This window comes from Macadamia integrifolia, chromosome 11 (genome assembly GCF_013358625.1).
Source record: "Macadamia integrifolia cultivar HAES 741 chromosome 11, SCU_Mint_v3, whole genome shotgun sequence".
Classification (NCBI taxonomy): Eukaryota; Viridiplantae; Streptophyta; class Magnoliopsida; order Proteales; family Proteaceae; genus Macadamia; species Macadamia integrifolia.
Window position 1 is genome coordinate 4,799,203 of NC_056567.1, and position 12,980 is coordinate 4,812,182.

Here is a 12,980-nt window from a genome sequence, read left to right on the forward strand (position 1 = left end):
TACTTTAGTATGATTACCGTAGGAGTGTCAATGTAGTAATGAAGATTCTGAAAGGTCATTGTTAGGGGCTCAAAAGGTAAGACCATCCTTCCTACAAAATCAACCATGGAATTATTCTATAATGACGGAAAAATTAGGACAACCAATACTAATAAGTAGGGGTGCCATAACAAAAATGGTGTTCTTTTCTTTTCTCTTTTGAGGAGGGGTACTTAAAATTATAGTTTTGTAATACTTTAAATGGTCAATTGTCTATTACTCTCCTTGATAATTAAGACTATGATCTCACCTCTTTTAGGCTTTGCAACACTTTCGGGATGACCATTAGTGGATTCCTCCTCTACAGAACCGTTGTTGCAGTCTTTTTTTCCTTGTATTTGAGCAAGATTTTCATATGAAATAATAGCACGAGACATCCCAGGAGCTGAAGAACACAAAAAAATTGTGTCACTTTATAGTAAAATTTTTCCTAAATTTTTTTATCATTTATTGTAACTTTCCTTTTTCATATAGCATAAGCCTGTTAAGAAAACAAAGATGAGCTCACGCTTTAAAAAAGTTAAAGCCAGCACATATCCAACATTGAAAAGTATTGCAAAGCCAAACAAGGCAGCAAGTGATATCCAATAAAAGTAGCTTCTGAAGTCCAGCCCACGGCTTTGAAGTACTTGGTTCCCTAAAGTAGTGTTTGTGGACATCTATAAAGAACATCAAAGAAAAAATCACTGGAGAATATAATCATAAATTTCCAATCAAAGCTATGTTATTCTGAATGTTCATTCAAAAAACTAGAACCACGGTCTATGAATATGATATTGGTCTGACCACCACAATGATATGTGAGTATAATAGACCTTTTTGTTGGTGGTTTCTACAGCTGAATCTTGATGAAGATTCGAGTGAGATGCAAAGAAAAGTATAGTAGCAAAATTATGCAGAAGAAGAAGAAGGGAAGAGAGCTGAACATTTGTTTTTTGTTGTAGTTACCAGTTTCTTACAGTTTTTTGACGCACTTGGATAGTCATTTTGTATGTGCGTTTGGCGTATTTCAGGGCCATACACTTGGACACATCTTAAACATCAAGGAAAAGACACTAAAGACAAAAAACAGAGCACAACTTTACCCCAAAAAAAAAAAAAAACAGGACACAACTTCAACATCTTTTACTTAATGTCACCAGATAGATGCCTGAAAGGAAGGTTAAACATGATTTAATGATCAAATCCATCTAATCTACCACATACTTGAGAAGTCAAAATAAAATATAATGAAACAAAGAATGGTTCAGAAAAACATATTTAATTCAAGATCAACAATAAATCAACCCTGAATTCAGGTAGTACACCAGTTGAAGGATGAGGGCTTAGGGTAAGGGCTTGTTTGCTGTTGGGGGGTTGGGAGGGTGGAAGTCGGTGTGCTGGGAAGGGAAGGGTTTTAGGTGGTGTGTGTTAGGAATTATCGTTTAAGGAGGAGGAGCCAGTGATTAGCACTAGGGACCCTCTTGTTTCCTCTCTTCTATTTTATGCTTTTTCATTATGCCCTTGTTAGGTTATGCATTATATATTGAATAGTATAGGGAGTCTAAACCTTATGATTGTGACTCCCAGAGCTACAACAGTCTCTCTTTCTCTTCTTCCTTCTTCTCTTTTATTTCTTTCTCTTCTTTATTGTTTATATGGTATCAGAGTTTGATCCCTACACATCCGATCGAGTTCGGTACTACTACATCTAAACAATCTTTTTTTTTCCCCTTTTGGTTTGATTGCTACTGATACAAGTCCAAGAATTAAATTATCGGTATCGGTCGCCATATCGGTCGGCCAAAATTAAGATACGTATCAGAGGGTATCATATCGTATCGGAGATATGCTAAAGATACACATATAAATGGATAGAAAACATTTTTTTTAAACACTTTTGTATAAAGAATTTGTTAAAAAAAGCTATTAATAACATGTATTATTCATAAACACTAAATTGAGGGTATCACACTAAGAATTCAAGGTTTGTAGTTATCCCATAAATGTAAAATCCTTGTTCCCAACCTTGATTTCCACTTTAGTTAGAGAGAAATATGGCTGGCAGCAACTTCGGAACAAAAACCCCTCAAAAAATCATGTTTTTTAAAAATTTACCCATCTTGACCATTATATGACCGTAGTGCACTGTATCAGTACATACCGATACGTACCGATACTCACCGATACGTACAGATCGATACATACCGAAACATACATTTCACCTCGATTTTATATTTTTTATAGTTGTATCGGTGCATATCGTTTCGTATCGATGTGTATTGGTGGTGTATTAATGCATATCAGTATGTATCGTAGGATATATATCGATACGAAAGGATTTTAAAAATTCCATGTATCGTATCAGTGTGTACCGTATCGGTCAACTAAATTTAAGATACGTATCGTAGGGTATCGTATCGGTATCGGAGATACTATAAACCATCATACAACAGAGAAGTTGCACCTACATACAGTGGGGAATTTTCACCCCCGTTTCCTTATAGAGCAAGTTTCTAAATCTCAAAGTCGAAACCAAAATTCAGGTCAAAATTTCCAAAAATTTCCAAAATTAGGGCCGAAATTTCCGAAATTTAGAACTATGGTATAGAGCATCATGAAGATTGATAGATCGAATTTTTTAAGGTGATTGATCAATATTTTGGAGCGTTAAGTGTTTGGTGGTTGGTTAGAAATTTTGGAGATGATCAATCGGTTGTTGGAATCTACTTTCCTGGGATCCATATTCTTTTCTTTTTTGGGGATCGATTATTGTTGGAGTCAATTTGTTGGATTGATTTTTGAATCCATCTATTTGTGTTTAGGTTGCTGATTTGTGAGTTGCCGACTTATCTTGTGATCCTTTCGTTCGATTCATGAGTTATTTGGGTCGATTGTTGATACAAAGAATACGGTGACCGAGGTTGTGTCTTCATCCTCTAATCGGATCACAGAGAAGAAACTAGAAGGGGTTACTAATTTCCAGCAATGGAAGAAGATTGTTCAATTAGTTTTGAAGGTCGTGATCAACAAAGTCACTTGACACAGACTAGACCTACCACGAATACTACATGCGATACCATTGATGCACAGATTTTGGGGCTGCTGCTGAATTCTATTGAGAATCATATTGTTGATCTTGTTATTCACCTCAATACTATGAAGAAGCTGTGGGAGTACTTGAATTTTTTATATTCTAGATAAAATAACCTTTATCGTATTTATGAGTTGTCATAGGAATTTTATCGTTTGATCGGAAGGATCGTCCTCCGACCCAATGTTTTACTGATTTTAAAAGGATGCATGAAGATCTGAATTCTTTGCTTCCTATCAGTCAGCACTAATGTGCAACAGATGCAGCACTACTAGCAATTATGGGTTTTTTGGGTGGTTTTGGAATTAAATATGACTTTGTTTGTTCTCAAATTCTTGGCAATGTAAGGTGGCCTCTCTTGCGGATACCTTTTCCCGAGTATTACATGTATCTCGAGAAGGTTCTCGTACTATACCAGTGGACAGTTCAGCCCTTGTGTCTCAAAACACTAATCATGAAGGAGGTCGTGGTGATGGTCATGGAGACATACATGGCCGTGGAACTGGTACTGGCAATGGTGGAGGGCTGGTACTCCAAAGTCCAAACCCTTTAGACGGTGTAGGGACGGCGCAAATGTGCCATCAATGTGGCAAGCCAACGCATACCCAACATTTTTGTTGGAAACTTCATGGCAAACCACCTCAGCAGCAGTTTAACAATTTCAGCTGAGTACTGACCGAAAACGAATAAGCACGGTAAATTATTTTCAGATTTCTCAGCCCTCCACTGCTACTATTGTCCAGACAGGTAATGCCACTGTATGTATCTCATCTTCTTCTTGTCCCTAGATTATCAATTTAAGTGCATCCGATCACATGCCTAGTGTTTCAGATTTTTTTTCCCTCCTTCCATGATTCCACTTCCAGTGTCACTTCGGCTGATGATTCTTTGGCAAAAGGTCAATGGCACTAGGATTGTTCATCCCAATTCTTCTTTGTCGTTTCTTCCGTTCTTCATTTACCAGATTTTTCTTTTACCTTTTATCTATCACCAAGCTTACTAATGCATACAACTATTCAATAACCTTTTATCCTGATTCGTGTGTTTTTCAAGATCTTACAATGAAGAAGATGATTTGTAGGGGCCATGAAATTGGGGTGTGTATCTACTTGAAGATTTTCTTTCAGTTGCGTCTCGAGTGTTCTGTCTCCTCATCAAGTTCACTGCCACCTAGGTCATATGTCTTTGCAAAGTTTTAAAAAAACTTGATTCTTATTTTAGAATGTGAGTCGTGTCAGTTTGGGAAGATTCATCAAGTGAGTTATTCCCCTTGAGTCAATAAACAGTTTGAGCACCATTTTTCTTTAGTACATTCGGATGTGTGGGGTCCTTGTCCAGTTACGTCTAAGTTGGGATCCAAATATTTTGTTACTTATGTTGATGACTATTCCAGAGTTACTTGGTTTAATGAAAATCATTCTGAGTTATTCTCTATTTATTGTGCATTTGTTGCTGAGATTCAGACTCAATTTCATAACATTGCATGGGACTCAATGTGTAAAACAAATGTGGAAGGAGGCTTGGGCGTGAAGAGGATTCAATCTCAATTTCATAACATCGCATGGGACTTAGTATCTTGGGTTTGTCACTGATATTTGAAGCATAGTTTATCAAGCCATCGCCTAGGTGTGGCATCAAGGCATCTCAGTCTGAACTGGCGCCTTAGTCGCCTAGACGTCGCTTTGTTGGTGTCCCCTTGAATTTTTACCTTCCTCCAACGCCTTGGGTCCCACTTACACCTTGATAATCTTGAGTTGAAGACTTAAATCTCTTTGAACTGTAAAGTAGTTACAAAATTTCTGTTGGCTGTGGCATAAAATTTTGAAGTACCGTTCTAATGTAAAATGCATGGTTCACCACATCATAGGTAATGGCAGCACAACTCGTGTTCGGCTTGATTCTTAGCACCCAGATGGGATTCTTCTTAATGGATACAGGGATAGGATGACTCCGTCTCTCACAGACTGGCCGTCACTCATGACTTGATTCGCGATAATGACTGGATGACCCGGGTCCTCTGGTCTCCTTGGACCTACAACAGATTTGGGGTAAGCATGATAGCATCACATGCCTCCCATCAAGTGATCTGGATTGCATGGTTTCGACAGGAATAATTCACGTGTATTCTCCTCTAAATCGACTTGGCAACATCTTAGGCAACAGACCACAAAGGTAAATTGGGATGGATCCATTAGGTTTCCCTCTAATATCCCAAGGCAATCATCTATAGCTTGGAGATGCTTAAGGGATGAACTCTCTACTACAGATCACTCCTTGAAAGGAACATCCATGTGAGGCATTTTTGCTGTTTATGCAGACTCGAGAGACAATCATCTATTTTTGAGTGCACCTTTATAGCGCAGGTGTGGAATGAAGTGCTGATCACCAATCTACTCCCGAGCAGCAACACAATGACAGTAGCTCTTTCCGGTTGCCAAAACTTTTTGGGGGTGTGGCAACATTGTAGATATTGGTATGCATGTGTTTTGTGCTACTGTGTATCATATTTGGATGGAGCAAAGGGTAGACTGATTTGTAACAAGATAAGGCCGGCCATTGTCCGATGTATCAAATCTGAGATTTTGGATAAGTGTCGATCCATCACTTCCCAAGGGAAGCCATCTCCCCATTGCGACAAACTTATGGATCAATGGGGTATTTCTATGATACATACGCGATAAGCCCCCTTGACTTAGTTCTTGTATATCAGGAGTTTCCCTTTTGTTCTTATGGATGTATGCCCTTTGAATTAGGGCCTTTGTTTATAGGGTCTCCTCCCCTTAAGGATTAGGGCCTATTTTCCTTTACAGTTTCTTTCTTTCTTTTTAATTTCAGACTCCATTTGGACTGCATCAACCCAATTGGATGCTTCCTGGTTTGGAAAAAGGTTCACAAATACTGGCATCTTGTTTCTATTTTTATCCAATCATCTATTGGTGATGGTTCTAGCACACTACTTTGGTTTGATAATTGGCACCCTGATGGTGTTCTAATTTTTAAGTATGGTGACAGAATCAGGTATGATGCAGTCTCAAGTAGATTGGCCAAGGTGTCTTCCATATTTAGAAATGGTTGGTGGCTTCCAGATCCGAGAAATTCTGTTTCTCTCATCGAGGTCTAGGATAAGCTTTAGAGAGTTAGTTTGAGGTCTACAGGAAGTAGGGATGCTGTCCATTGGATGGAAAACTCTTGTAAGAAATTCTCCCCTTCTTCTGCTTGGAATTTTGATCAGATCTAGGGCTCCCTCTGTTCCTTGGTATAGTTTTATTTGGTTGGATTTTCCATTCCAAGGCATTGCTTAACTGTTTGGAGAGCTTTCACTTATTCTCTTCCGAAGAAGGAGTTTCTTTCCTAAAGAAATATCATGATTCCTAATTGTTGCCTTTGTTGGAATTCCATTGAAAGTGTTGACCATCTATTCTTCTCATATCCCTTCTCCAAATCAGCCTGGAAAGGTATCCTTAGAAAGTGTTGGCCTTTTCCTAGAGCTAACCTTCATTTAATAGAGAACAAAGGTGGGTCTTTAAAACTTTCAACAACAAATCCTCTTGTAATACTCTTGGAAAGTTTTCAGTGGAGTGATCCATCATAAATGTTGGCAAAGAAACAAAAGAAGACGGACTACCACTTCGCGTACTATGGAGCAAGTCTGAGACACTATCACTTTTGAGATTAGAAATAAAATTCTTCACAATTGTGTACTGTGCCTTGACTCAAGTAGAAACAGGCATCTGGCCTCTTCTTAGGATCTCCCTCTTGTTGCTCCCTCCCGCTAGTTTTCATGTATCATCTATATATGTTGTTTCAACTTTCATCCCTCTTCCTTGTTTTCTTGTACCCCCTACTTTGGTGCTTGTTTTGTCCCTCCCCTGTTTTTGGATGTATTCCCCTTTGGTATTTTTGTTTTTAGTGGCCTGTGTTAGGGCCCCTAGTCCTTGGGTTGCCTTTGTAGCTTGTGTTTTCGTTCTTTTTCTTCTGTTTTAATATATTTTCCATCCAGCCAAAAAAACGAAAGAGAAAGAAAGGATAAATTAAAAAAGGATTAGATAGATCATTGAAATTCTATTGACATATATCTTCTATGAAAATTTATCAAACCAAGTTGGCCACATATTGTCATGCATCGCATTGCAACGATCTCATAATTTTTATTTGGGTAATATTTTTTCATAATTTAATGAATATATAAATCAAGTTCCTGAAACATAAGAACTAATAAATTAGATAGATTTTGCTCACCTCTTGCCACCGAGGAGCAAGAAATTCATTTAGAGTTATGCCTATCTCACCATATGTCAATGGACAAACCCAAAAACCCCACTTTATCCAAGTAGGCATGTAGGCTGCAACCAGAACAGTATTAAGTACATCAATTTGAACTATTGAAGGAGTTCATTTAGAAAGAAGTATAGAGATACTCACGGTATGGAATAATGAAACCAGCAAACAAAAAGAGGATCATCAAAGTCAAGCTACCAGCTGTCATAGAAGCAACAAGCGTACGTGAAACTGATGCAATAAACCGGAACATGGATGTTCCCATTAGATGCAAAGCAAAAAGTAGAATGAACTGGCGGAGAAACCTGGAAAACAAAAATAAAACAACAAGGAACTAAATTTAAAGAGTTGTAAATGGAGAATTCTAATACATTCAACATTTTATAAGTAGAATTTAGAAGAAAAAATGAAAAAATGTGTAGATACATCTCACATAAATACAACTATAGGTGGGGTCTGTTGAATGGTACACTGACTTGCATCCACTAGAACTGATACCTTGTACGCTATTATGCTATCAAATAGCTGTATATTTTACCAAGGGGCCACAGAACACTCCCTGGTTGCGAGGACCCTGCACACAGACACCCAAGGGGGGTGGGAGGGGCAAAATGTCGCCCCCACCCAGTGAAATACAATAAACCCACCCCCTGTTGATGCCCATGTGAGGCCCCTCATGGCCTCCGACTGGCTCAGGGGCCACCTGACCAGGGATCTTTCTTTTCCCATTACCAAAATATTTTCAGATTTCATCAATTAAAGAAGTTACCGTCCATGAAAACTCACCTTCCAAACTCAGGACTATACCCAATGACATAATACGTAAGAGCAGTCCAAACTAAGGACATCATAAAAGAAAGTGGAACCTTTGCAATAGCCGATGGAATAGCATAAGCCCAAGCTGGGTAAAAGTAGCTGTCTCTCTGTTTGTAGAATACAGCGAGCCTTGAAACTGTCAGAGACATTTCTGGGAATCCATCAAGAAGGAGCCTGAGAAGCCCATAAAATAAGGAACCCAAATAATAGTTTGCATGGATTGAATCAACACCCATACGAGTCCTTAGAAAAACAGTCATTGTGATGAATGCAGTAATTACAAGCTGCAGGGAACAAATATTCAAGCAGCAGTTAATTGGACAAGGATTTAGGCATGTCATAATAGGAGGGAATCTCGAACGTAAAAATACCAACCTGAGTTGATTTGAAGACATAGAGAAAATAATTCCGCTTCATGAGAAGAAATTCCTTGCTCATGCATGCTTTGAAGAGCTCCCATTTGCTTAATGAGTAAATATTAAGCGATAAAGCATTTTTATGGCTCTGAGATTTGTCATATGGATCTGAAAGCTCCTCCTCCAGCTTTTTCCCAATGTGGAATGCTTTAAAACTTTCACAAAATTCATCAACGGAAACATAGCTGTAATCTTTGCCCTTAAGGAACCAGTACTGCGCCTGATCCTTTTTAGAGACAACCTGAATTTAAAATAAAGTAAGAAATTTAAGTCCATCATTTTAGAGAATAAGAGAGTACTTATAAGGTAGGAGATAGCTATAACAGATACCTCTTGGAGGAAATCAGCTGCTCCCTTTCTTTCTGGACACCTAAATCCACAATATTCAAAGAATTCAAGAATATAATTACGTGGACCATGGTACACAATCTTTCCTTCTGCCATCAAGACAATGTCATCAAACAGATTATAGGTCTCTGGTGCAGGCTGAAGAAGTGAGATCAATGCTGTAGAATCAGTTAGATGCACCAAGTGCTGAAGGCAAGAAACAATCTGAAAGGTTGTAGAACTGTCCAGGCCATTTGATATTTCATCCATAAACAGAGCTTTTGCTGGACCCACGATCATTTCCCCTAAATGAATACATTGTATTTTTTGAAGGACGAAAATTATATTATCCAACTTAAACCCTCCAAAAACAAAATCCATACACATTTTGAATAAATGATATGCTATAATCATCCAATCCATGATCCATCTCAATATTCACCCTACCTGTAGTCACTCTCTTCTTTTGACCACCTGAAATACCTCTTCTCATGGCATCTCCAACCATCGTATCAGCACAAATATCAAGTCCAAGAATCTGAATGATACTAACATGCAAGGCATTCAGTCACATAAACCAGTGCCAGCTATGAAAATAAAGAAAAGCATGATTTTAAACTGTTGAATATATTTACCTTTAAGATATAGTCTGTTTGAACGGATTTTCTGCAGCCTTCAATAGAAATCGCCTATTAAAAAAGTTCATAAATAAAGTCATCAAAATTGCAATACACCAAAAACCAACTGTAAACTAGAACATAATATAAGGATAATACACCACAGCAGCAATTTATATATACTACGAAGCAAACACTATAACACTGAAAATAGTTCCACACTTGTTCAGTGACAGTTTTCTGCTCGAAAAAGTGCTATATGAAATCCGATGCATTCAAATATATGTGTACTGAATCTTTTATCCCTCTCTTAAGTGCATAAAAAAGGGTGTACCCAGTGCACGAGGCTCTCGCATGAAAAAGGTCCGAGGGCGAGAACTACGAAGCCTTCCCCAAGAATGTCAAGAGCCTGTTTCAACCGTTTGACCACAAGGTCACAACAGTCGTACCTTACTGTTGGACCTAGCGTGCACCTTCCCTCTCTTACGTGCATAATGAAAAAAATTATATAGGGATGTTTTATGTTAATTTCATGAAGCGAAGTAGGAGATTCTGAAACTCAAGGAAGCGCTAGGAGAAACCTCAAGGTGAATACACAGTGTATTGGGTTAACTAGTGTATGTCATGGTTTAAGATCTCGGCGAGATCTAGCTAATATGTCTCTTTTTCAAAAAGGCAAGAAGAGATGTATAGTGAGTTATAATTGTACAAAAACTTGACCGAGATCTCAGGATCTCACTTCTCTCTCTACTTTTTTGAAGAAAAAATGCTTAAGGAGCAAGGATTTTGGTGTTTTCGTTTGAGAATCTCCATTCCTACACTCATTGAAGCTTAAAGAGTAGAGAATATTACCTCCTCATACACATTTGGAGTTACAAAAGTTTAAATTTGTATGTGAATGTGACTCATCAGTCATTAGTGTTAGTTGTTAAACAATTAAGTAATTATCTATGATGTCTTTTAAATTATTATGATTATGTTGTGTCATGTGTTGATTGTGGAATGTAGATTGTGGAATAGAGCATGAAGAGTCGGTGACTACTTACATAGGGTACAAAGTCAAAGTACCATTTTAAGTTTGATTTTTAAAAAACTGATATTTCCATTGTGTTTAGAAGGCCTAAAACTGGGTAAATACCAAGTTTCAGGGGGCTACAAAGATCATATGGCCACTGATACCAACCACCGAGTTGACTGGGAAAAAATACATGATCTCAGGGAGAACTCGCTAGATCTCTCTTTTTTGAATCAGCGAGATGGGAGGCGAGAGTAAGATCTTAAACCATGGTGTATGTTTCCTATAAAAGGAAGATCACCAAATCTGGTATCTTGCATCTGGTATTACCATATTAAGTGGAGAAAAATAGTTAGAAGGGGAAAACGTTCCTAATTTTGTTTAGGAAATGACAACTACATTTAGATAAATAATTTTGATGCATTTCTAAATGTTCTTACTTTGTAATGAGCACAAATGAGTAGATACAATTCAGAAGACAGATGTGGACCAAAAAAGAAAGATACGGTTTGGAAAAGAAACTCAAGCACTAAATTGGCATGAGCATGTTCTATTTTTAATTTAATTAGATTTTTTCATAATTGCAGGAATACCCCTAGCCATCTATGTGGAGTTAGGTGCTACATGATGCGGGTAGGGATTGAACAGCCTGTGCCCAGATGATATGACCCTCAAATTATGGCTATATGGAAAAATCTGGACAAAGAAGTGAGGTTATGATTGATGCAAATAGGAAGAGAGATATAGTGGAAGAATATGATCAGAAAATAACATGGAAGTTTCAGAGTATAAAAAAAATGTGAGAAATCAAGAAGCAAAGAGGAGGGAGAATCAGAATATCAAGTAGTCTAGGAAGAGGAAAAACTACAAGATTGAAGTAATCAGAAAAGAAGGAAATTCAGACAAAACAAAAGAATATGAATAGAGGAGGAGAGAGAGAGAGAGAACAAAATTGAAGGGGAAAAGAGATTATTGAGAGGGGTATTGAGAAGAGATAACAACCACCCAAGCCAATCACAAGTAATTATTTCAAGCCAAATCCATTCAACTAACTCAATAGCAGGAGGTTTACATATGTACTTATAGACTCAAAAACAAAAGAAAATAAAATACTTATTTAGATTAGGACTCTAAACTCCTAATACTGGAAACAAGAAGGAGCTTTATAAGCCTAAACTGTTCTAGATAACTTGGACCAACCTATTCTAACTTAAGAAATTTAAGCCAGGATTTATTAATGATTTGGGTGTAATAGATGAAATATAATGATCAAAAGTGGGGGTCTTAAGGGGTGCATGAAAATTAATATTTTATTGGTGGATCCCGTGGCTAGAGTCATCCTATCCTAATATTAGCAATGTTGGGTTTGCTAGAATCCTCAATAGGAAAGTTGGTTAGAAGTTTTTAGAGTTTAAAATACTATACTAGTAGTTGAGCTGCTTGTTACTAGGAAACTAGTTTATCTGTGATCTGTCCAAGAATTCTAGTTAGGAAAGTTTAAGATATTCTATTTTATTATAATTTAAGGTGATCGAGAAAAAAACTATTATTTTCCTGTTCTCTAAGTATAAGCATTATACCCTCTTCAGTGAATTGGACCAAGTAATGTAGGAAATCTTGCTGTTGAAATAAAGGCGGGGAAAAACATTTTCTACTCGCATAATATATATAGATCCTACCCAGAAGTCAGGGTAGTATGCCTATTATTAAGCACAACAAGAAGGAGAGAAAGAATAGTGGTTCTAACAGGTACCTTCATATAAGTATCAACATCTGGGTCTGGGAGGATTCCAGCTTGCTTCTCCCCCCTACTAACCTCCATCATAATCTCTTCATATATATTGAACAAGATAATGTAATTTGTGAATTCAAACAGATAGAGAACTTGCAACTATTTTAAATTAAGTATGCCCAAAGAGAACTTACCTGCTCGACTTCCAACACCCTGACAACATGCAGAAAAGTCAAGTGTTTCCCTCACAGTCATCTCAGCTATGTGCAGATCATGTTGGCTTATATAAGCTGATGTTTTTTGGGGAACAAACTCTTCCAGTTTGTGACCTTCATAAGAGATCTCTCCAGTAACCTAGAGATTTTATTAAAACAATTTTAAAAAGCGGTGATAAAGGATTAAAATACCATGATATAAGCATAACTTCAAACAAAGAATCAGCACAATTAAAAATTGTTTGAAAAAAAATATATAAATATTAGTTAACATTATCTCTTCAATAATAAAACTGACAACATCTCCATATCCCTCTAACCCAAAACCACTTTCACAAGTGAAAGAAAATATTTTTTTTTATTCTCTTTGCAATTTATTATTAGCAATTTCTCAGAACTTATTTTGAAGCTTCAAAGATTTAGTGTTGGAATACAACTCAACCTTCTACCCC

At 37.3% G+C, this 12,980-nt stretch overlaps 1 protein-coding gene across 3 annotated transcripts in view; it reads right to left on the reverse strand.

Moving 5' to 3' along the window:
- LOC122094234 (pleiotropic drug resistance protein 3-like) overlaps positions 1 to 12,980 on the reverse strand; it is a 32,156-nt gene that overhangs the window by 7,551 nt on the left and 11,625 nt on the right. The window contains exons 4-15 of one of the 3 annotated variants that reach the window (XM_042664967.1): positions 12,508 to 12,667; positions 12,335 to 12,411; positions 9,585 to 9,638; positions 9,397 to 9,487; positions 8,953 to 9,254; positions 8,582 to 8,863; positions 8,177 to 8,490; positions 7,535 to 7,695; positions 7,352 to 7,455; positions 548 to 698; positions 290 to 424; positions 18 to 91 (exon numbers count right to left, since the gene is read on the reverse strand). In XM_042664967.1, coding sequence (XP_042520901.1) covers positions 18 to 91; positions 290 to 424; positions 548 to 698; positions 7,352 to 7,455; positions 7,535 to 7,695; positions 8,177 to 8,490; positions 8,582 to 8,863; positions 8,953 to 9,254; positions 9,397 to 9,487; positions 9,585 to 9,638; positions 12,335 to 12,411; positions 12,508 to 12,667 — 1,905 coding nt within the window. Of the gene's footprint in view, positions 1 to 17; positions 92 to 289; positions 425 to 547; positions 699 to 7,351; positions 7,456 to 7,534; positions 7,696 to 8,176; positions 8,491 to 8,581; positions 8,864 to 8,952; positions 9,255 to 9,396; positions 9,488 to 9,584; positions 9,639 to 12,334; positions 12,429 to 12,507; positions 12,668 to 12,980 lie in introns of those variants that run through there. The other 2 variants (XM_042664968.1, XM_042664969.1) reach the window with 2 other exon arrangements.